General features: G+C 44.7%; 4 protein-coding genes across 4 annotated transcripts in view; 1 reads left to right on the top strand and 3 right to left on the bottom strand.

The window, feature by feature from the left end:
• LOC307049607 (uncharacterized protein C14orf93) overlaps positions 1-62 on the bottom strand; it is a gene marked incomplete at its 5' end in the record, with an annotated part of 6,320 nt that extends 6,258 nt beyond the window's left edge. The window contains one exon of the mRNA XM_079699153.1: positions 6-62. Within this exon, the coding sequence (XP_079555279.1) occupies positions 6-62 (57 nt within the window). The remainder of the gene's footprint in view (positions 1-5) is intronic.
• A 354-nt stretch (positions 63-416) lies between these two features.
• Positions 417-15,212, bottom strand: LOC307049608 (apoptotic chromatin condensation inducer in the nucleus-like; the record flags this gene model as incomplete). Its single annotated transcript, XM_079699154.1, has 6 exons — positions 15,060-15,212; positions 13,592-13,657; positions 11,260-11,371; positions 3,092-3,180; positions 1,250-1,982; positions 417-430 (listed from the first exon to the last, which is right to left on the bottom strand). The coding sequence occupies exons 1-6, from the start codon at positions 15,195-15,197 to the stop codon at positions 417-419; spliced, it is 1,152 nt and encodes a 383-aa protein (XP_079555280.1). The 5' UTR covers positions 15,198-15,212.
• A 469-nt stretch (positions 15,213-15,681) lies between these two features.
• Positions 15,682-17,554, top strand: LOC307050919 (uncharacterized protein C14orf119 homolog; the record flags this gene model as incomplete). The annotated part of the gene is made up of 2 exons (XM_079701184.1): positions 15,682-15,707; positions 17,125-17,554. The coding sequence occupies exon 2, from the start codon at positions 17,126-17,128 to the stop codon at positions 17,552-17,554; it is 429 nt and encodes a 142-aa protein (XP_079557310.1). The 5' UTR covers positions 15,682-15,707; position 17,125.
• A 902-nt stretch (positions 17,555-18,456) lies between these two features.
• CIROP (ciliated left-right organizer metallopeptidase) lies at positions 18,457-24,172 on the bottom strand (the record flags this gene model as incomplete). The annotated part of the gene is given in 23 exon segments (XM_079699155.1): positions 18,457-18,536; positions 18,539-18,666; positions 19,520-19,718; positions 19,894-19,960; positions 19,963-20,002; positions 20,004-20,056; positions 20,060-20,107; positions 20,501-20,604; positions 20,607-20,772; positions 20,878-20,904; positions 20,908-20,974; positions 21,043-21,112; positions 21,284-21,425; positions 21,429-21,595; positions 21,598-21,656; positions 21,799-21,827; positions 21,831-21,887; positions 22,091-22,213; positions 22,894-23,037; positions 23,501-23,552; positions 23,644-23,737; positions 23,862-24,094; positions 24,096-24,172. Coding segments are annotated over 23 exon segments (2,226 nt in total).
• Between the last annotated feature and the right edge of the window lie 522 nt (positions 24,173-24,694).

Raw genomic sequence — 24,694 nt, forward strand, 5'->3', positions numbered from 1 at the left:
CCTACCCGCTCAGGCTGTAACCTCTGGGTCACATGCTTTTCAGCTGGCTCAGGTTGGCTCATACGCCTCACTCGGATAGAGGTTGAGGTGGAAGTCCTCTCCTTTGGTTCAAGGACCTGCAGCTGTGGCAATGGAGGAGTTGCAACCCCCTGACCAGAAGAGGGATCTTTGGTTTCAGTGTAGCTGGTGCTGCTGTCCCTGGAGACTCCAGGGCTCAGAGACTAAAGAAATGAAACACATTAGGCAAATTATTTTATATGCCATATATTCAGTAGATCACTGAGTTTTCCAACTTAATACTTTGGATCTTTTTATTCAAAGATTTTATTTAAATCTTTCCCTAGGTTTATTCCTGTTTGACTTAGTGACCTCCCTGACTTCCTAGATTACTCAACAAATTGTTTATTAACTTCCAACTAGGTGCTGGGTACTGGGATACACACGTAAAAAGGCATGTCCATACCCTTAAGAAGTTTATAGTCTAGCAGAGGAAATGGGTATGGATTCAGCTTTCTTTGCAATCAAAGGGAATCAAATTGAAAAAGGACCCAACTTAGGAATCAATGAGTTGAAAGTGAGACTCCGAAGTGAGAAGAAAGTAATCACTGAACTGGGGACTTAAAGGAAGCTTTTCTGCTGGAAATCATGATAGGTTCTCCAGGGGTTGAAAAACACTGCAGTACAGACAGAACATTAATGCACCCAGGATTCTCCCACACTTACTTTTCTGCTGTTGCTTGATGCTGAACGTGAACGAGAACGGAACGGGAACGGGACCTGGATTCTGATGTTGACCTGGAGCCCATCTTGGGTCTACCACGAGGGTTGGAATGAGTACCTGCCTGAGATACATCTCTCTGCTTGGATCTTGGAGGTGAATGAGACGGAGAGCCTGAGCTGTCAGGAGAGCGAGATCTTGATCTAGAACTGGAGGATGAAGATGAGGAGGATCGGCTAGAGGATGAGTCAGCTGACCGTTTCAATCTGTGGCTTGGGACAAGGGTATGAGAAGCCCTCCTGCCTTCCTTCTGTTCCAAAGATTCCTCCGTGATCCCTTTGGCCAGTGTGAATTCCTCGATTTTTAGAGGGAGTGGTTGAGCTGATTTTTCTGATTCAGTTTCAAGACCCTTCTGGGCTGAGGATTCAGCTTGTGTGCTTTTCTGAACTAGAGGCACGACACTCTCCTCTGGCACTTTCTCTACTGGAGATTCTACTTTGGTGTCTGCAGGGCTTGATAAAGGAGACAGACCTCCCACCAACTGCACAGTATGCTGAGACAGTAAGAGCTCCCTGGCCTCAGCATCTGTATTAGGAGGAGACAACTGAATGAGGACAGGAGGAGCTGGGCCTTCCATGGGTTCTATTTCTTCTTCACTCTGGAGTTGTGTATTAGGTGGTGGAGAAGATGCTTCCTTGGTAAGTAAAGGTGGGGGAGTCTCCTCCTCACTGGCAGTTTGCTCTGGTTGTAGCACAACAGGGGCCTTCTCCAGATCTTCAGTCAATCGAGGAGGGGAAGGGGACTTGGATTTTTCCTCCAAGCTTTTTGAAGGTTTTATTTCTCTTCCTTCTTCCTCAAGGGGAGAAGCTGTTTTCATCTCTTTCTCCTGCTGATGTCTGGCCAGATGACTTCTTCTGGCCTCTTCCTGGGACCTTGTAACTCTCCCTCCTCTCTCTATCCCCTCCTGTTCCTGGGATCTTATAGTTTGCGGTCTCTCATCCATTACCTCCTCCACTTTTACACTGGGCATCTCTTCCCCCTCTTCTTCCTTAAACTGTTTCAGGACTGGTGCATCCCTAGATTTTTGTCCCTCATCATCGTCTTCCTCGTCTTCCTCCTCTTCTTCCTCTTCCTCGTCCTCTTCTTCTTCCTCCTCAGTTTTCAAATTTCGATCTGCTCTGAGCCTCAGATTTCTGGAAGGTGTTTCTTGATCCTCTTCCTCCTCAGCAGCCTGGCTGCACTCAGAGAGTTTAGCTGCTCTTGCCTGAAAGAAAAAATATTTAATTGTTCCAAGTATATTTGCTCACTATCAACAGAGAAAAAGTATCTCACAAGACATACACATGACGAAGAAACTCGATGATATATGCTTTCAGCAACACAGAAAACAAATGTGACAAGAGACACGCGTGACTAGTATGGGCTCTTACAGGAATTAAAACAGAGTGACCAAAAGGAATAATGAAACTGCTAGTATTTCATTTGTTAGCTTCAAGCTTTAAAAATATAGGGCTTCCCTGGTGGCGCAGTGGTTGAGAGTCTGCCTGCCGATGCAGGGGACACGGGTTTGTGCCCCGGTCCGGGAAGATCCCACATGCCGCGGAGCGGCTAGGCCCGTGAGCCATGGCTGTTGAGCCTGCACGTCTGGAGCCTGTGCTCCGCAACGGGAGAGGCCACAGCAGTGAGAGGCCCATGTACCAGGGGAAAAAAAAAAAAAAAAAAAAAAAAAAAAAAAAAATATATATATATATATATATATATATAAACTGAACATCTAGAAAGGGGGTGGGGCGGGACTGACCTATTATCAATAAATGTGATTATTTTGATCATCTTTGGGGTATATTTAATTTTTTCCCATTGTTTCTTTTCCACAGTTGTAATTACACTATACATATACTTTTGTATACTGTTCACTTAACACTGTATCATACAGCTTTAAGGTTTTAATTGAATAATGAATTATATCTTTTTTAATAATGTGCTGCCTTAGGAATACAGACCAGCCTGCTAACTTTTCACAGTTATTTTTTTTATATATTCGTTTAGAAATTTGAAGGCCAGGGACTTCCCTGGCAGTCCAGGGGTTAAGACACCACACTTCCAAATGCAGGGGGTGTGGGTGCAATCCCTGGTCAGGGAACTAAGAGCCCACATGCTCACAGCATGGCCAAAAAAAGAAATCCAAAGGCCAGAGCAGATATAAATTAGAAAACAAAAAACAAGAAAAATGATTACAAAGAGAAAGAAGATGACTGTACAGAAAGCTAGAGAGATACCAACTCTGAAATAGTTTGAGGAAAAAGAGGAGGAGGAGATATCCAAGGCATTACCCAAAGAGGTGAAGGATGCTTTCAGAGGTAACTGAGTTACCTGTCTGACTCTGGATGATCGTCTTTCTCCTTTCCTTGGTTTCTCATCATCAGATTCACCTTTCTCTTCGGAAATAGAGGCGCTTTTTCCTATCAAATGAAAGAAAACCAAGTCAGACTCGTAACATGAACATTCATTCAAGACTGCTTTCTAAAATTCAATCGATCAAAGCATATGAGCAGCTCAATACATATCTGTATTAATCTCTCTGACTTCTATGTGGAAGAAAAGACTATATAAAGCCCTAAGGGTCAGGGTCATGTTGATAATTCCTGCTATGCACATCTGGAATGTTTTTAATATCGCAAAGCCAATTCACATATTATAAATAATTCAAATAAATGTAAAATAACTACCAGGGGCTTCAAATTGTCTAGCACAAAGTACATTTATTTCTGTAAAATGTTTTGTCAGTGAATCAAAGCCCAAGACTTCACTGTGTTCAGTGTCCATTTTTTTGGACTGCCTATTGCCACCACTAGTTTTGACCAAAACATCATGATTAATATACCAGGTTGTAAAACAATAATCTCATGATATAAGTACTTAAGAGAAAAGATTTTCAGGGCTCAGGGCTTCAGAAATGGGCCCTCTCAATTATGTTTTGTTTTTTTTTTTTTTTTTTTTTTTTTTACACGGGCCTCTCACTGCTGTGGCCTGCTCCCGTTGTGGAGCACAGGCTCCAGACGTGCAGGCTCAGCTGCCATGGCTCACGGGCCCAGCCGCTCCGCGGCATGTGGGATCCTCCTGGTCCAGGGCACGAACCTGTGTCCCCTGCATCGGCAGGCGGACTCTCAACCACTGCGCCACCAGGGAAGCCCAATTATGTTTTATATATGGAGCTCAAGGTGAGATTATTTTAAAGAAAAATAAGCTCTACTATTAAAAGAAAGCTTGTGGACTTCCCTGGCAGTTCAGTGGTTAAGACTCCATGCTTACACTGCAGGGGGCACAGGTTGGTCATTCCAAATAACAACTCCATGTAAAACTGGAAAAAATTTTCTCTTACATTCCATGAAGGAAGGTAACTGTGGGTAAATCACTTAAATAATTTGGGTCTCAGTGTCTTGACTGAGATAATGGAGGGGATGGACTGGAAGACCTCTACGTTTCCTACCAGTATTAAAATGTTACACAGAGTAGCAATGCAAATATTGATGTGAACCAGTTTAGAAAACAGCCTAAAGATAATTATATTTCAGATACGTACAATACAGTACAAAAGGTTTAAATGATCCACAAAAACCTGTGCTACCCTAACAGTATTTAAACTAGTGCAAATAAAGCAGATGGTGTGAGCTCTAATCCAAGGTCTTCTCTCTTATTTCTTTATTCCAGCAATCTAAACTAAACTAGTCTCTGCTTCTGTAACTAAAAGAAAAGAAACTTACAAAATGAACTAGAAGACTGCACATATTTCATAAAACTTTATTCCATGATCACTTGATTAACAGGGTCTTTGAATATATACCATTTCATATCTGGGTTAGAGAATAAAGATTTGCATTACAGGTGTATGTACAGGAACTAGGGTTAGGATATTCAGTGACAGGTCAGATTCTTCAGCAAAGATTTAAAAAGTAATCTGTAAGATATTAATAAATAATGTGGTACCTATAATAATCAATAATTTCATAATTGAATGACCTGGAATAGGTTAAATTACAAAATGAGGAAAACCAAAAGAAAACCTTTTCCATGAATTTCAGGAAAATCTCCTTGGCATGTATCAAAATAAGGGAAAGAAGCTGACTTATTGTAGTTTAACAAAAAAGAAAAAAAAAGGCAGAGGGTGGAGGGAGAGATGAACAGGCAGAGCAAAGAGGAGTTTTAGGGCAGTGAAAATACCCTGGTATGATATTCTAATGATGGGTACATGTCATTATACATTTGTCCAAACCCACAGAATGTACAACATCAAGAATGAACCCTAAGGTAAACTATAGACTTTGGGTGATTATGATGAGTCAGCGTATGTTCACCCATTGTAAAAAATGTACCACTCTGGTGCAGGATGTTGATATTAAGAGAGGCTATGCATATGTGGGGGCAGAGGGCTTATGAGAAATCTCTGTACCTTTACGATTTTGCTGTGAACCTAAAACTGCTCTAAAAAAATAATGTCTTAAAAAAAAAAACACTATCCAGATGCTCAAGAATTTAAAAAAAAAAAGAAAAAAAAGAAGAGGCTTCCCTGGTGGTGCAGTGGTTAAGAATCCACCTGCCAGGGCTTCCCTGGTGGCACAGTGGTTGAGAGTCCGCCTGCCGATGCAGGGGACACAGGTTCGTGCCCCGGTCCGGGAAGATCCCACATGCCGCGGAGCGGCTGGGCCCGTGAGCCATGGCCGCTGAGCCTGCACGTCCGGAGCCTGTGCTCCGCAATGGGAGAGGCCACAACAGTGAGAGGCCCGCATACTGCAAAAAAAAAAAAAAAGAATCCACTTGCCAATGCAGGGGACACGGGTTTGCGCCCTGGTTGGGGAAGATCCCACATGCCGCGGAGCAACTAAGCCCGTGCGCCACAACTACTGAGCCTGCGCTCTAGAGCCTGTGAACCACAACTACTGAGCCCATTTGCCTGGAGCCCGTGCTCCGCAACAAGAGAAGCCACCACAATGAGCACACGCACCACAACGATGAGTAGCCCCCGCTCGCCGCAACTAGAGAAAGCCTGTGCGCCACAACTAGAGAAAGCCTGCGTGCAGCAACAAAGACCCAACGCAGCCAAAAATAAATAAAATAACTTAAAAAAAAAAAGAAGAAGAAAAAGTTAACCAGGTTGGAGGGAAGGTAAAGATTTGAAAATTGTAGATATCTTAAGCTTATAAATAGGCAAAGACTGGAAAATTATATAGCAAAATATCAACTGTGGTTATTTTCGTTTGTGGGACTTCTGATGATTAAAAAACCTGTTTAAAGGGCCTATATGGGAAAAGAATCTAAAAAATAGTGGATATATATGTATAAGTGATTCACTTTACTGTACACCTGAAACTAACGCAACATTGTAAATCAACTATACGCCAATAATAATTTTAAAAAATTAGGGAATTCCCTGGTGGTCTATTGGTAAGGACTCGGTGCTTTCACTGCTGGGGCCCGGGTTCGATCCCTGGTAGGGGAACTAAGATCCCACGAGCTGCACAGCGCAGCCAAATAAAACAAACAAACGAAAACCTGTTTTTTCCAGTTTTTCCAAAAATTTTCTAATGAATACACACTACTTTTTGTAATAAGAAAACAAACAGTTTTAAAACGATAAAATCCTATACCCTGGAGGGAAAACCTACAGGAGAGATTCTCTGATACGCCTCAAATACTATGAACAGTTAAAATTCACAGGCCTAGCCAACCCAAGTACTTGCTTTTACCACTGCAAGTTCTATATAAGAAACATTCTCTTTGTTGTTTTTCAACTTAAAAGCAAGTGTTACAAGCACATATACCAAAGATGCTTTGCAGTGAATAACAAAGCACGTATATGCTCTGAATAAATAAATGTGATTTTAAGGGGGGAAAAAAGGCATGTACAAAGTTTACCAGAGACAAATGCGCTAAACAGATCAAATAAGAGTTCTGGAGCTGTGATTTTAAAATTAGGTATGCACAAGCAAACAGCCTTTATCTCCATCAATTATAAACTGTATGCTATTCTATTAGATCATAATGTTATTTTGATACTGTAAAACTGCAATGACAGGATTCTAGATGATCCCTTCTCTAGAAGCACTTGCCTAATAAGTCATCAAAGAGATGTGGGAAAAATGGGAAGGGCTGGTCAGAAAGTTCTGGACATCACTGTTTTGCAAAGAAAATGACAACTGGAGGGGAACCTCAGACATGAAAACAAGAGCCTAGTAAGCAATACAAAATATAAGAAAGAGATGAGGAATTTCTTCCAGCTCCTTGTAAGGAGCTGATGTGATGCAGACAAGGTTCTGGGAAAGGTGCCATCTTCTATTATGTGCACATGGCCACATGAGTGTCTTCAGCCAGATGTTAATAATATGTGCAGAAACTGAGCACCTTTAGCAAAGAGTGGTACAAATACTGGTAACAGGTTAATAAATGTGTTTCAGGAGTTAAAAAGCAAGTCAGGGTGAATGTAAGATTTCTAAGACTCCAAAGCCAGAAGCCTTCAGGAGAGCAAAGGCAGTGCAGAATGTATTAAAGTGAAGAATGGGGCCTTCCCTGGTGGTCCAGTGGTTAAGACTCTGCGCTCCCCCAACGTAGGGGGCACAGGTTCGATCCCTGATCAGAGGATCCCGGATGCCGCACAGCTTGGCAAAAAACAAACAAACAAACAAACAAAAAACCAAACTGAAGAATGTTTAAGGGTCATAGAGGAAGGTAGTTTCTTCATCCTGGAAAACAAATCCCTGGGCAGGATTTGCAGGATCCAGGTTAGGTAGCTACAGATATCAGTGGAAAGCCTGTGGCCAGAGGGTATCCTTGGTTATGAATAAGCAGCAGAAATTAAGAGAATGGAGACCTGGCAATGATGTCAACCCTAAATCTGACTCATGTTAGCTGTATAAGTAACTTACCTAACATTTCTTTATGATCTCAGCATCCAGATTTAACACAAGAACAGGAATGAGGGCTAAATGCTCTGTAAGCTAAAGGCTGGCTAAGATCCCCTAGGGCTATACCTTTGTTAATCAATCTGTATTCTGAATATCCATTTTTTAATGCTTTTGTATTTTTCCTCCTAATTTTCCTAGAGTGGGCTCTTTTTGGAAAAATTAACCGAAGATAATAAGGACTGTTGTATACCCAGTCATGATCTAGGAGGCAACTTCTGACTATGGAGGGTGAATACTGACTCCCAACATCTTAGAAAAATCTGAAGAAAGTGATGGAAAGATAAGAAGTCAAGAAGGAGAGCCAGGCAGGATTTTATAAACCAATCTTTCCTTCCTATTTGGGACTGTGACTACAGCACATTAACGCGAGGTTGCTGGCATATAATAAGCCAAAGATCTTGATTAACTATAATGCTGAAAAACTATTCTTTCATTTAGTCATTCATAAACGGAGCTGATCAACAGAACTACCAGGGGACTTTTAAAAAATGTAAGGTCTCAGGACTTACATTCTTTGAGATTCTTGGGGCAGGGCCCAGGAATTCATATTCTTAAAAAAAATAATATCCAGGGGCTTCCCTGGTGGCGCAGCAGTTAAGAATCCACCTGCCAATGCAGGGGACACGGGTTCGAGCCCTGGTCCGGGAAGATCCCACATGCCTCAGAGCAACTAAGCCCATGCGCCACAACTACTGAGCCTGTGCTCTAGAGCCCGCGAGCCACAACTACTGAAGCCCACACGCCTAGAGCCCATGTTCCACAAGAGGAGCCACTGCAATGAGAAGCCTGCGCACTGCAACAAAGAGTAGCCCCCGCTCGCTGCAACTAGAGAAAGCCTGCGCGCAGCAACGAGGACCCAACGCAGCCAAAATAAATAAATTAATTTAAAAAATCCTCAGGTGCCACTATTGATTACCAAAATATGTAACTAGGAACCTTACTTTAATCAAAATCTTACTAAATAAGGAACCCCAAACATCCAAAGCTGACAAATAAGCTGGAAGCCTAATAGTTTATGAGCCTATGGCAGACTGACACTGTACACCTGAAAAAAATCTAATTTCTGGGTAAGCTCCAGGCATTACTACCGATCCAACCAAGCACTGCTAGAACTCCAAACTACCACTCCATTTAGGACCTTGACCAAATTTTATGCCACATCTGTTACGAAATTCACATTCTAGCCAAGATCAGAGGTAGGAAAGTTTATGGGTAGAGTGCACCGAAGAGGACACACGGCAATTGTTTGTTGTATTCTACAATTTACTACATTCATTTCTTACTTATTTTTCACCTCTTTCTTTTCACCTGTTTTTTTTCCCCTCCTCCATCAATTACAGCCATAGGCATTGTCCTGCTGAAGACACAAAGCACTTAAGAGACTACTGGCCACCTTCCTCACTCTAAATCTTTGCTTTTGAAACCTTATATCTATTTCAGGACATTCCTCATTTTCACTTCAAGTTACATTTAGAACAGAGAGAGGCTCTCTCTTTTTCAAGAGTTCCTTATCAAATCATATTGCTATCAAGAATTTTCAGTGGTTCCCCCATTACCTTTAAAATTAAATATCACCTTCCTTCCTACCTCTGTGCCTTTGTTCCTTCCTAAAAATACCCTCTTGTCTTCTCTGTGCCAACTCAAATCCTACGTATTTCTAAGGCTCACTCAAATCCTACACCTCCTTCATGAGGCTCTCTCTAATCCTCAGAGAATTTTTACTCTTTGGAATTCCAGTGGTATGTGTGTCCATACTACTTGTATGTCACTTAAAACATACCATCTTCCATTGTTAGTTTTATGTGCAGTTGTCTTCCCTTTCCCTAACAGATTTTACAATGTGCTGACTCCCCACATACTCTAGCACAGAGACATGTATACAGCAGGAATTCTATACATAATTTTTTGGCTTATTTTTATTTGAGAAGCAACACTGACAACTAATTTATAAAAGAGTTTTCCCCTTCCACCTGGCTTTACAATCAGGGAAAAAAAGAGTGCTAAGAGCAAAATGGATCAATTGGTGGTTTGCTGTTTTTATTTTGAAGAGAAAAGAGATCTCTAAAAGAAATTATTTCTCTCCCATCATTAAATATCTCCTAAAAATTTGCTTTCCGGAAAGAGTTCTATATTAACCAGAAGAGCTAGCAACTTCTATACATTCTAGAAGTATTAAATATGGAGTGATCACCTTCCCCATGACCACTAACATTAATAATCATTCAAAATACTTGTTAATTCACACACTGGTTTACTTTATCTATCTACTATTCACATGTCTTATATGCATGTTCCCCTAAAGGCATACTGTTTTGACAGGTAGTTCCCAGAAGACAAAGGCTGCATTTACAGACTTTTGCTTGAGATACTATGCAAAAGTGGGTGCTTAATATTTTTTTAAATATGAAAAAATTAATTTTACCTGAACCAATTCCACACACTGGGTTTGAGCTCCCTGTAATATGCTCAAATAATACTCTGCACTGCCTCTCACAGTACACAGCATAACTCCAGTTAATTATGTAATAATTTGTTTAATGTCCATCTCCTCACTAGACTGTATGTTTCATTATGACAGAGACTTGTCTTTTCCTCTACTATATCCCTGGTGCCTAGCACATGCCTGGCATACAACAGGCAAGTTTTTACTTGTAAAAACTTGTTGAATGAATTAATAAACTGCAGATGTCCATTTGGGGGGATGACTGGATGTGTAACACACAATATATACAATTGGTGAAGAGATGAAAAAGAGTTGTGACTGCTGCTAAATTCAGAGGCAGAGGAAGTTAGAGAGGTATACAGATGAGAAGAAAAATCAGACTGCCTCATAAAATACTCTGAGAGGTCAACACAACATAGAGGTGAACGCAGACTTCGAAAAGGACATAATTTCCATGAAAAACAGATGTCAAATAACACTGTCACAGAATTGCCCTGGGACTTTAATGGAGGCTTAGCATGAAAGGAGGTGTAACTACCTCCCCCCACCAACTACGCAGGATTGACAAAACAGCGCAGTGGGGAGGGAGATACGTACTGGGTGAATGTCTGCTGAGCTCCAGCTCTGGTCTCTCCAGGCTGCTCTGAAAGTCAGGAGGCAGCAGGGAAGCCACTCCCTCGGGATGGATCATCTCGTCCTCCGACTCAGCTGAAGCTTCTGCAAAGTACAGATTGGGTCGGGGCAGGGAGGGAGTGAAGGGCTCAGCATGTGGGAATATGTAGAGGAGTGAAGGAGGTCAGGCAAAGTCACGGACACAGAGTATATACTAAAAAGAGCACTGTACATAGAGAAAAACTCCCTAAGATAAGGCTCTAGTTCATCTAAAGGGTAGCTTAATTTACTTATAACTCTTCCTGTTGGCAGGAATCCTCTTCTAGTCAAGACAGTCAAATTAAGTGTCTTCTTCCCTGACAAAAGGTAAATAGTAACTCACTTGGCTCCATAAACTACCAAAGCAAATAACTGGCAGTCTCAGCCTGACTTATATTCCTGAAACTGCCTAGTGAAACAGGCCCATCTACTCAGTGAAAGGAATAAGCAGGAAGAACTCCTTGTAAGAAGTGACAGTCTGGGCTTACCTTCAAGTTCTGCAGCTTCTCGAGCTTCACGTTCCAGACGCTGCCTAAGCAGCTCCTGCTGCTTTTCCAGATACTGCTTTATGAAACTGTTCTGGCTCATTTCCTCGCCAATCTGTGTAGAAGACATGGAAAAAGACAGTCTAGGAAAACAAACCAGGAAAAGGCAAGGTACAAAATTCCATGGAGCAAAGGAATGCCCCTTATATTTGGACCCAAGAAAGATACAGAAAATGTTGGAGGGCGCTTTTCTAAGCTACTCCTAAGTTGAGGACCAAAATATATAGCCCTACGATTCACAAAAGATGGCAAAGAGGAACTGCACACATAATATTTTATTTTAAATATTCAGTTCCCAGCCAAAGAGTGATACACAAATAATTTAAAAAATAAAAATTCCTATAAAATTATGCCTTTTAGTCTAAATTTTTAGATAATCTAAATTATATAAAGATAATCTAAATTTTCCTTTTAATAATATCAAAAACTGAAGGGAAAAAAAGACTAGTTCAGGGCTTCCCTGGTGGCGCAGTGGTTGAGAGTCTGCCTGCCGATGCAGGGGACACGGGTTCGTGCCCCGGTCCGGGAAGATCCCACATGTCGCGGAGCGGCTGGGCCCGTGAGCCATGGCCGCTAAGCCTGCGCGTCCGGAGCCTGTGCTCCGCAATGGGAGAGGCCACAACAGTGAGAGGCCCGCGTACAGCAAAAAAAAAAAAACAAAAAAAACACTGGTTCATACCAATTCATCTTTTGTTCACACAAAAGATCAACCTCCACCTATCCAGGAAACATTTTGTTAAACATCTCCAAAATTCAACTACCAGACTTAAAAGCCTGAAAGCAAGAGACTAAGAAAAGGGATTCAGCATTTAGACTGAGTTCTAACTCCATTTTCTTTGGGTGAGAAGAAATCTTTGGTAACAATTTTTAAAATCCAGGAGCTTAATCCCTTTTCCCATTTTTTTCTGCAACACAGACTCCCATGTCACTCTTCTGCCCTTCAGCTTTCTCTTCACAAGTCCTCTTCCCGAGAAGCTTCTTGCTTAGCAAGTCCTATTAGAACTCCAGAAAAAGGAAAAAATCTGAATAAATACTTTCTATGTCATTAGTCATCTTTCCTAAGCGTAGTAAATGTTTTTTTTTTCCTTAAAATAGAGATGAGTCTCTTGGTAGTCAGTGGACACTGATGAAGCGTGGGTTGCAAGTATTAGAGAACGTATGTATTTGTTGCAAAAAACCTATGTTAATAAAAGCAAAACTTCAAAGTTGCAAATGTAATCAGCAAAAGGAGTAGAATGGTAAAGTGATTAACTCACGCAGTTTCTTATGCTTGTTAAAATACTTAACTAAACCTCTGTAAGCTAGTTAGATTACACTTTAAGCTTCATGAGCTAATAACAAGGGAGTAGGAAAGCTCTCTTGTTTTTCCACTGTATCTTGGGACTTCATCTAGTACTGGAGCTGCACACCACTGCACTAACAAAGACCTGGATTTTTCCTTTAAGTGCATGACACAATATAACGAGGGGATGTTAAAAGCTGAAAAGAATCTTAGGAGACCACACAGCCTACGACTTTTTTTTAACTGGGAATGATTTCTTCCAAAGAAATCTTATGCAGAAACTCAATATTCAAAGCAGACAGAAGTAGATCTAATCTAGTTTAAGAGGGGAATGTGAACCCCTGCTCATTTGGGAAGAAATTTTCTCTAGGAAGCCTCCAAAAGCAGCTCCACAAGATCCCAACAGAGTAGTTATAAAACTATGGATCTAGTCCAACCCTTTCTCATCTTACACACAGGGAAACTGAGGAAGCCAAGGCCTCCAAAGGTTAAGTTTCTTGCTCAAAGTAACAGCAATTAATGACGTTTAGGAGTAACTGCATAGTTAATATTAAAACTAGTAATGGTGGATGATTTCCAAAGGACTGAATTCTTGGAAAATCTATGTCAACACAAGAATTCTTCTTGATCAGCAAGTATTTTCCTATACTGCCCTGTTGATTGTCTACTCATATCTACATTCAAAGACATCAACTACTTTTTCCAAATTGATGTCAAACAAATGCCTTCAGATCCTTGTACTCCACTTAATCAACTAGAGCCACATCTTTCTGCACACACCATTTCAAGAATCAGAAATTAACTAACAGCTCTTCTGATTCGTGAATTCTTTATTAGAATTCAAAATCCTAGTATGAAAACATTTTCAACCCAGGGAACTGAGGAAAATATTGATGAGAAATCAAGCATCAAATATACAACATCATGTCCTTCCATGTCTCCGTGCATCCAAAGAGCACCCCCCCACCCCTTCTAGTTAACCTTCTTTCTTACCTGGGAATTTGGCTGGAATGCAGCATGGGGTGTTGAGTGTTTCTGTAAATTTTCTAGCATTAGAGCCTGGTATAGAGAAGGGCAAAAGTCAGAAACCAGGAGGAAAAAAACCAAAAAAACCCTCCCCCAATCTCTTCATCAAAGGCAATGACTAACCGTACACACTTAAACTGTACTCCTTTTCCAGGGCCCTAAAAGCCCTTTACTAATTCTGTCCTCATTTGTCTAAAGAAGACCCTTAAAGGTAGCCATGGTTACTGCTCCCAAATGTACAGATGTAAAATGCAGGCATATTGGGAAAATCTGGCTATGCAATAAAATCAGTGACAGTGACAGAACCAGTACTACAATCCCTATTATCTTCTGCACTTCTGACTAGTGTCCCTTCTAAATCTGGCCCTTCACTTCAAATATTCAAACCAGGTTCAAATACATGAAACCAACATGGTTTTGGCCTGACCGAATTCCTTGGTCAGTTACCCAGGACTAGATCTACTTGAGTGAACTTGTATCGTTTCCAAAAGAGTGGCACCTAGATTTACCAAATTTATAAAAATTTCAGAGGAGGCTACAGAACAAAATGACCACAGACTCTATAAACTGTGTTCTGATCCAATCCCTCCACACACGGAACTGTCAGCTTCAGTGTAAGCAACGGTTTGCCAACTTAACCCTTGAGCCAACCCAGCCCGAATCTGTACTACTCTTCACGTATCCTAACTAACCCTAATTAAAACCAAGAAATCCTCACCTTCCCTCGGCTTACACCAAACCTATACACACCAATCCATCCATCTACCTCTCGACAATCCCACCCTAATCTACTCAAACCGATTCAAAACCCCAACATACACCAGCCCGCCTCACCTCTCTCATCAATATTCACCAAACTCTTATCCACCAGAATTGCTTCTGGACGCCCTATAAATTATACACCCCTCCCTAACTAACCAAGTCCCTTCAGATCAAGGTTTCTCTTCATCTCACCTCCTAATCTAATCAAGCAGACATTTTTGCCCTACCCCAATTCTATTCTTTGCGATACCGATATCAACCCCTCATCCCCTCTGTCCAACTATACACCTAACTCCGACCTAGCCCATCTCGCCCCCCTCAGGCCAGCAACGCCGGTGGTTGTAGTGGGATTTAACTCCTTCTGCAGCGCATGCGCCGAAACCACAGACACAAACAAGGAGGGGGTGGGGGAGGAGGAAGGAGCTTAAGACACTCCGGGAGAGTAGCGCGCACCCTCCCATTTTGGGATCGCGCCGCTACCGTTAAGGCGGGAACCAGCGCTATTTCCACTCCAGCGCGAGCCTCCCCAACCACCGTGCGCGCGGATCGGAGGCTGGCGCTGGCGGCCTGAGCGAGCTCGCGCCGAGCTCGGACACTGCGCCTGCGCCGCGGCAGAGACTCGGCTCTACCGGGTCAGCTCCCCTCCGACACCCCGGCAACGCCGTCTCCTCACCCCTTTGAGCCGCTTGACCAGGGCACTCTTCTGCCCGCTCTTGGCTAGGCCTCGCTGCTCCAGTGCGGCCTTCAGGTCGGTCACCCGCAGCGCCTGAAGAGGCTTCCCGTCCAGAGTCACCTCCTCCAGCTCCGCCATCTTGCGTGAGGTACTCGGGTCCGTCCCGACGGCTTCGGGCATCTTCGGTAATTTCCGCCAACGCCCTTCGAACGTACCGAGTTGGCCCCGCCCACTTCCATAGTCAACCCCTCGATTACCACTCAGAACTCCCCGGGTTCCTCCGGAAATGCTCGGGTGTTTCCGTCTCCACATCGGCACCAATTGGTTCTTTCCATCCTCCTAGTCGCTCCCCCTACCTCATCCTGCTTTCAGAGCTCGGTTCTCTTCGTCTTACCGAGGCTTTGAATCGAATCTGTTCGGAAGCTCTCGACTCTGGCATAACCATAATCGGAATTATTCGGCTATCTCCGGACCTAAGGCTGAGACGCTGTGGCGCTTGGGTGTTTGGGGCTGGTCCGGGACCGGAAGTGCGTGGGCTTCCCGGCTGGCCCTCCTTAGGGTTTTTAGGAAACCTGGAAGCGGCGGTGATAGTGGGAGTCTAAACCCTCTTGTGACGGTCTCCGGGTGCCCTGTGAGAGGAAAGGGGAGGTAAGCGGGGTAGAAGTACCTCCCTGGGCCGGGTCAGACTCGGTGTTTACGGGCTACCCTTAGTAGGGCAAGCCTCCCGCTCCCCTACGGGAACAGCTGCCGCCTCCCATCCTCCGAATCTCCGCCACTCCCATCTAAGGCTACGTTGCTCTTTGGGACCACGGAATGCCAGGCTCCGTGGCCTCCAAAGTGGCAAGTGGCAGCATCGTGTCTTTCGACCCAGCCTGTGAATTAATTCGTGATAATTGAACTTGAGCTTGCCGTGGAAGCCATGTCGCAAGAGTCGGGAAAAGTTAGCCCTTTCCCCGAGTAAGGGAATAAAATTCCTTTAGGAGGAATTGCTTCTTGTAGGGCCACTGTGAAAAGGCAACCTCGGCTGGACCGTTTTGGTACTGAACTGATGTTAATTGCTTCGGGGTTCCTTTCTTTGTCACCACAAATACTCCAACTTAGAGCAGAAGAAACACAAACAGTAAAATAGGTCGTAAACAAGTAGTTTGTTTTCCTTGTTAGAGATTCAAACTGTGGGATTTGAAAACTATTCAAGTTGGCTGACCTTCCAGTTGCATTAGTGATGCGAATCAATGGCAAGTCATCAATAGGGATTACATTAAACATGAAGGAAAATTGTTCAGACATGAATTGTCACACAGCTACAACAGTATAACAGTTGTTAGATCCCTGAGCCAACAAACCAACTAGACTGTTTATTTCAGTACTGAATAAACACTTGGCTTCTTCTGTTTTTCTTACTTTGTTATCTTATTTTGGACAAGGCACCTTCACTAACTCTGCTCTTTAATTTTTCCTGGTGCTTTACAGGAAATAAAAGAAAATAATGGAGTTATGAAGTTCTTGGCATATTTCAGAGGCTACATGCACATTGCGGAGAAGGCTCTTTCGTCATATATGATGTTTTCCCTTTCTTTTTTTTCCTTCTGTTGATAGCTCTGGAATGATTAGCATCTAGGCCCTGACCAGCTGCTTGGTAAATTTTAAAATGTGTACCTTTTTTTCATTTTAGGGAAGACGTGTTGGACCAGTATTAATCGTTAGTTTTTTTTCTTTACTGAATCTGGAACATAGAATTAGGTGGCAAAGAATGAACAAGGAATACTTTGGTTATTTTTGGATTGTTTATAAGAATGATGGAGGGAGGCAGTGGTTGGGAAGGGTAATAGGTTTGAAAACGAGAGAGGAAGGTTGGCAAATAACGAAATGAGGTTATTCTTGAGTACCTTGTCTAAGTTGGATGATAACCTAAATAAAGGACCCTGTTGTTTTTCTGTAAACCAAATTGGTGAAAAGTAATTTTCTTTGTAGACATTGATTGAGTGTGATAAGATTCTGTGTTGTTGGGAAGCTGTATTTTGGTTGCTCTATCCAGAGAGTATATAACAGTGCTCTTATGTTTCAGGATGCCACTGGGATCATCTTCCTCTTCGATGCCGCTATCCTTCCCTTCTCCCTTACCCTCGGTACCAGACAATATTTCTAACTCTTCCCCTCCCCCAATGTCTTACATCACTTCCCAGGAGATGAAGTGTATTCTTCACTGGTTTGCCAGCTGGTCAGGTCCTCAGCGTGAACGGTTCCTACAGGACCTGGTAGCTAAGGCAGTACCGGGAAAATTGCAGCCACTGCTGGAAAGTCTGGAGCAACTTAGCGTGTCTGGAGCAAACCGACCACCTTGTATCTTTGAGTGCCAGCTACGTCTTTGGGATCAGTGGTTTCGAGGTTGGGCTGAGCAGGAGCGCAATGAATTTGTCAGGCAGCTGGAGGTCAGTGAGCCAGACTTCGTGGCAAAGTTTTACCAAGCAGTGGCTGCTACCGCTGGTAAAGACTGATAGGCCTTAAAATCAAAGAAGATAACCAGAGCTAATGGAGCTGAGGCCACAACTTTACCATGAGAACTTCAAATGTATCACTTAAAGGCCTGGGGATGGTGTCCGATCAGCTGACTGAACTCGCTGACCAATACAGGCCTGGTGATTTCAACAGCCAATCAACTGGACTCCTAGTGTAAATGTTTTCTATCTAAGCAAATCCAGATCAGCAGTCTGTCTCCTAGCTTACTTCTTTCCAAGAGACGTCAAACCCTCAAGAATTTAAAGATTTCTTTTACAACTATAACCGAAAGGAATCTACACATTATAACTCAAGCCTACTGCCGGCCCATAGGGGTATAAAGTAGAGCCCTTGTACTCCAGAAACGAGAGAAGGACCATAAAAGATCATGTTTTTATAATTTAGGTGGATTCAGATGGCTGCTTTCACCACTGTTACCAAATTCTGGCATAATTTTGTGATATCCCAACTACTAGCTTTCCTAGTGATGATTTAGTAAAATTATGGAAAAATCAGGAGGTGGAGATAATTAGCTACTTCTTCCTCCACACTGATGTTTGTTTGAATACAAGTAGCAATGACTTTTTTCTAAAGTATATGTGACATCCTTGGAGCTGGTAGCAGATGTTCCTATTCTATAAGTTTGCTTTACAACAATATGAAAACAAGTGACATACTTTACAGGTTGAAGGGTTTATTTTTTGTATCAAAATAAAGAACAGATTTTCAGAACCATAAGTCTCTACCTTTTTTTCATTGCAAGGCTAGTGTAATGTTGATATACAGAGAAGGAGGCATTCTGAGAAAAGTAGAACTTAAGTATAGACAATAGATCGACTTTCCATCCAGTTTCTCCTAAGAAATTATCTCCGCCCTAACCTGTGTCATGCTCTGGGTAACATCACACCTCCCTCATTCCTCCAACTGGGCCCCCTGTTGCACCTTGGGGCTCTAGTGAATGGTAAGAGGCAGAAGGTCCCCCTGAAGAGTAGCTCGTTTCTGATAGGCCATGGTTCCCAGTGCAACCACCAGGATAAGCAACATTAGGCAGAGTCCTATGGACAGACCGAGGTGGGTCATGGAAGGATTATGGTCCAAGGTAACTAGAAACCTAGGGATGTAGGGGTAATATTTGGCCTGGGATAATGCCTAGGCCTAGGAGGTGAAGTGCCCTACCTTTATTTTAATACCTAGAACTCATTCTTCATCCAAACAGTAAGCTGAACGGGAAATCAATAAGGGGATATAGAACCTGAAAGGAAGAAGACCAAGATCCAAGACTGCCAGCAGCTTAAATTGTTGGAAAGAGGCCTAACTTGGCAGTGAGGGAAATGGCTTAGGGGAAGAGTTAAGACTATAGTGTTTAGGCAAGTTGCCTGGTTAGTGCTTAAGAAAAGAAAGGGGGAATTCCCTGGCCGTCCAATGGTTAGGATTCTGCACTTCCACGACAGGGGGCCCAGGTTAGATCCACGGTCAGGGAACTAAGATCTCGCAGGCTGCACGGTGTGGCCAAAAAGAAAAAAAAAATTCATTGAAAAGAAGGGGCCTTCCCTGGTGGCGCAGTGGTTGAGAGTCCGCCTGCCGATGCAGGGGACACGGGTTTGTGCCCCGGTCCGGGAAGATCCCACATGTCGCGGAGCGGCTGGGCCCGTGAGCCATGGCCGCTGAGCCTGCGCGTCCGGAGCCAACGGGAGAGGCCACAACAGTGAGAGGCCCCCGCGTACTGAAAAAAAAAAAAAAAAAAAAAAGAAGGGGACTAGGAGCCCTATGTCCTAGAGATAGGTGAACTCTATTACTGCTGGGGAGAGAGGTGTCCCATGGTAATAAGCACCATGTTAGAGATCCTTGTTTTCTGAAATATTAACTCTGTACAGGACAGTGTATGTATGAATGAGTGCTTAATATAATTTCAAATATCTGGATTCCAGGAATTTGAAAGAAAACTCCTTGGAATGTTATCTTACTTGCTGTATTCTATGGTAAAGGTGGCTCCTCCATAATATACTTCTAGAGGTTTCTTCTGGAGAGTCAGGGTCAGGGCCCTGTGCAGCATACCAACTGAAGGCCCTTGGCAGCCAGGGGATTTCCACATATGCACAGTGAAGACCAGACTGGTGGTAATCAAGAGACTGTGGAAATAGCACCAAATGGACGTTTGGATCTCTTAATGGAAGTATAGTCCCTGGAAGAGTATATCTCATGAAACAGGTGCAGGCTTGGGACTGGGATGAACGGAAGGTCTTTAGAGGAGGGTTATCAAGTGAAGGACTTGAACATTCTCCTTGGCCCACTGTATAAATCCTTACCCTGAACCATTGATTTACCCGCCAGTGCTCACCAGAGCCTTGTAGAACTGCTTCAGTTATCTCTTCACCCTCTTCCTTCCCCAGGGAGTGGCCTGGGGGGGCCCAGCTAATCCTAAAGACAGCTGAAATAATAGGTCAGGTTGAAAGACTTACAGGTGGGTAAGTAATATTGATAGCATCGGTACCTTCATTTGTCTAACAGAGCCAACCCCGGGGACAGAAGAGATGGCCATTGTTCCCAGGTATCTGCAAGGAAATATGTAGCAGGGTATAGTTATAGCCTCAGTCACCTGCTCAAGCCTTCCTTCTAAGGAAAATGTACATTCTAAATCAGATTCATGGACTCAGTAGGGTACTTAGTAAAAAATAAATGAACATCAATAAAGAAGCTACAGGGATATATTGTATAGCACAAGGTATAGAGCCAATATTTTATAATAACTTTAAATGGAGTATAATCTATAAAAATATTGAATCACTATGTTGCACACCTGAAACTAATATAATATTGTAAATCAACCATACTCCAATAATAATAAAAAATTTAATGAACATCAAAACACATTGGATGGCACTACCATAAGAGCACTTCCAAACTTTTTGCCAGTATGCTACAGCTATTCCACTTCTGATACCCACCTGAATAGCCTTTCCTGGAAAGCATGGGACCCAGGATGATCTCTCCACCTGCACCTTGTACACTCCCCTCTCTGTGCACTGATGAAAGTAGCAGTGGCCAGGGGGGTTGCTTCCTTGAAGTGTGGGATCTGAGAGGGATGCATGATCTTGTCCCCAGAAAGCAGCTGTGAAGTGAGGTTGGCAAGGAAGCAACAACTATGGGGATGGTAGATCTCCCCACGGGGATTCTCCGCCCCAGGTGGGAATCCATTTTCCTTCCTCCAGCATTCACTCTGAAGGGCAGGGCAGAAGGTAGAATAGTGTTTGTCCAGATGCCTTAGAAGGAGACTCCTCTCCAGCCCCACTCGGTTTCATTCCCCATTCTCTAGTCTACCCACCCCATTGGCCAAGAGCTGAAACCTGCATCAGCCTTCCAGCATGAGGTCTGAGGAGCAGCTTCCCTTGTCCAGGTGCAGGTAGTGGCATCCCAGTCTGCTGTGTGTACTGGATGGTAGAGTGACACTAGGATCACTGACAGCTGTGCAGCCCCTCAGCACACACACCTGCCAGTACAGAAGAAGTCTGAGGTGCCATTTCCACAGGTGGTCACCAGGCCAAATTCCAGGCCAGACCCTGCTTGAGAGATAGAAGAGCCCTCAGAAGAAATGAAGCCCCCAGACCTGTCAGGGCCAGCCATGCTCACAGCTTCAATTACACTTTAGCAGCAGATAATCCAACTTCTCTCACTCCCCACCAGCTGACTCGGGTCATGAGTGCCCTCTGCAATTCTCCCTTATTTCTCACCCCAGCCCCACAACAGCTCCTCTGCGGTGCTGTGGTTGACCTGGTACCAGCCCGAGTCTTTGAAGGCAGCAAGAGTGATTGGATCAAGCCGAGTGCACTGGGCGCCATCGTAGGTAGCAGTCATGATACAGTTCTGGAGTAGTCAGGCCTCCCAGTGTGAAGACAAAGGGCCCCTTGGGAGGAGATAGCTGGTGCCACCTGACCGTTCCCTCTTCCTTCCATCACCCCAAGTTGTTCTCATCCTCATTTCTTCTTCCAAGGGAGCACCCAGTGAAACCCCTAGCAGTCCCAAGTGTTTGGCCAGGCTGTGGTGAGAAGCAGCTGTCCCCACTCATCTCGCCTTGTCACTTGTTGACTTGTAGAACAGTTCTCGCTGAGTATAGAAAGGGGAGAAGGCATCTGAGGAGAAGGAGACCTCAGAAGGGTGAAGAAGAGTTGAAAGGAAGGAGTTGGTGAGAGAACAGTGGTTCCTTCTGGTTGACGCTGTGAGGAGACATTGCCCTCATTCCTTTCATTTACTGCTGGGTCCTGAAGGGCAATCCCTCTACTTCTCGAATTGCTGTCCAGAGAAACCCAGGGCATGGACCAGTTCATGGAGTGTGGCCTGAGGACAAATGATTGCAGACTGAAGGGGACCGCAGCAGGACGGACTGCACTCTCTCGCCCCTCTGCCCAATCAGCTCTTCTGAGAGCTGGAGGCACCTTCTATTCCACCCTGAGGAGGTCCTTCCACTTCACGGGAAGCTGAATGACCTGTGCTCCCTCCCCAACCTGTTTGCTTCTTCCTATTCATCATGCAGCAGTCACCATGACCATGTCACTGTGGCTGGGGCTGGGGCTGGTGAGATGGGCACAGAAGACAATCGTACCAGCAAGGGGCCTGTCTTCTGAGTCCAGCTGGCAGCAGGCAGCGTAGGCTACAATAGAGGGCTGTGGACGGGCCAGGACAAGGTGAGGGCGGAAAGGAGGGGACTGGGGTAACGCAGAAGTCTTCCTGAAAATGGAGGCCCAGGAAACTTGGCAGGGGTGGTACCAAGGGATGGCTTGAAGGTTTTTCAGCCCCCAACCAAACTTCATCAGCATGCCCCAAGTTACCCCAAATGAGCACAATTTTTTGGGGGGGCGGGCTGTGCCACGTGGCTTGTGGGATTTTATTTATCTATTTTAAAATCTTTTATTTATTTAACTTTATTTTTGGCTGTGTTGGGTCTTCGTTGCTGCACAGGCTTTCTCTAATTGCGGTGAGCGGGGGCTACTCTTCGTCCCGGCGCGCGGGCTTCTCATTGAGGTGGCTTCTCTTGCTGCAGAGCACAGGCTCTAGGCACACGGGCTTCAGTAGTTGTGGTGCATGGGCTCAGTAGTTGTGGCTCGCGGGCTCTAGAGCACAGGCTCAGTAGTTGTGGCGTATGGGCTGAGTTGCTCTGCAGCACGTGGGATCTTCCTGGACAGGGATCAAACCTGTGTCCCCTGCATTGGCAGGCGGATTCTTAACTGCTGCGCCACCAGGGAAGTCCGATTTAATAAAAACTGCTTGTATGCTCCCTACCCTTTCCCGTGACATTTAAGATTGAGAAGCAGAGATGGGCAAAGGAATTTGATTTGAACCTCACCTCTTGGTGGTACTTGGAAGTGTGGGCAACCCACACATACAGGAGAAAATCAGTGTTTTGGACCCCAGACCCACCTGGCTGGATTAGCTGTGAGGGTTCCTGCTCTGGCCACAAGGCATAACCACGGAGATGGGCGTCAGGGATGTGACAGCGAGTGAAATGTCACATCTGGCTTAGTGGACGGTTAGAATAGGGAGTCTTCTCCCCTGCTCTCCTCCAGTCTCTGATTTAATAAATGTCAGGGGGAGAGGCTTCCCTGGTGGCGCAGTGGTTGGGAGTCCGCCTGCCGATGCAGGGGATGCGGGTTCGTGCCCTGGTCTGGGGGGATCCCACATGCCGCGGAGCGGCTGGTCCCGTGCGCCATGGCCTCTGAGCCTGCGCGTCCGGAGCCTGTGCTCCGCAATGGGAGAGGCCACAGCGGTGAGAGGCCCACGTACCGCAAAAAAACAAACAAACAAACAAAAATAAATAAATTGTCAGGGGGAGACGGGGTTCAGGGATCTGCACTGTTAAGAAGCACATTAAGTAATTCTGATGCTGGTGGTCTTGTAGAGATCTAGGCAAGCTAGAGATCTTCAGATCCCCAAATCTACTAAGTCATTCTCACCTTGGCCCCCAAGCAACTCTGTCCTTGGTATCCTGGTTTCAAGAGGCTGCACCTGGCAAGCATGAATACCTGTAGGTGAGCTGGAGACATTTCTGGGTGTCCCTGAAGAGGTATTGTATACACTCTCAATGACATGAACTCACCTGTGGTAGTTTGGGGTGTCTGGGTCTCCCCAGACAGCATGGCAGTACTGTGCAGGGTCTCGACGCAGAAGCAGGGGTCCTTGCCTTGGAGGGGCTTAACAAGACGAGAGATCGGTTTCACCTCGACATCCTGGACGTCCGTTTCTTTTCTGTGCGGTCTTGCCGCACTAGCCCTCTCTGCCCCTCAGTCCTCCCGAGCCCTCTGCTCTCCCTCTCACCTGCTAGGACACCCTGGAGCCGCTGAGCAGCCTCTCTCCCTGCCACCAGGGCTTGGGATGCCCCTCTCACCCTGCCTCCCTCAGGACCCCAAGCTCCCTCTGATACAGGATCTCCGATATGGCAGGTTTGGATTCGGAGGGGTTGAGGATCCTGGGAGCCAGGGAGGGTGAGGGAGGAAGAGCAGAAATTTGGGGGAAGTTGGGAGAAAGGGGGCCTGAGAAAGCTCAAACGTCTGTGTCTTGTCATGTAGACACCAGCTTGTGGCAGCCCCCCAGGGGGAGCAGCGGCAGCAGCGATGTCTTGCAAACATCTGTCCATAGGCTGCCCTGGATCCAGCCTTCTGCTCCCTCTTTCCCCGCCTTACTTATTTCTGGCTTTCCTCTCTTGACCATCTCTCTCCAAATCTCCTCCGCCATGCTTGCGTTATTTTGTCACTATTTGAGTGTTGTTGAGTAAATCTATAGTTCCTGCCAAGAGGTCCGATGTGAACTACTACAAGGGCCAAAGCTGCAGCCCCCCACCTCTCCTTCCTGGGGTGCCAGAAGTAGAGAGCTGGAGGGGGGCAGTATTCATTCCTGAGGCCTCAACTGACCTTTCCAAAGAGAAGCCTGCCTCATCCATGAAGGAACTCTCCTATCCCTCTTCCATCTCAGCCTAATTCTTCTGCCATTCTGAGTGCACAACCTTGGAACCATCTCAGAACTAAAAAACTGGTGTTAACATAATGGTGTGTGTGTGGGGGGGGGCATTCTTTGCTTCACAGGTGCCTGCCTATCTCATTGGAGGTGGACAAACAAGGCTTTTGCACTCCACTAGCCCCCATGTCAGAACT

This window comes from Hyperoodon ampullatus (assembly GCF_949752795.1).
Source record: "Hyperoodon ampullatus genome assembly, chromosome: 3".
Classification (NCBI taxonomy): domain Eukaryota; kingdom Metazoa; phylum Chordata; class Mammalia; order Artiodactyla; family Ziphiidae; genus Hyperoodon; species Hyperoodon ampullatus.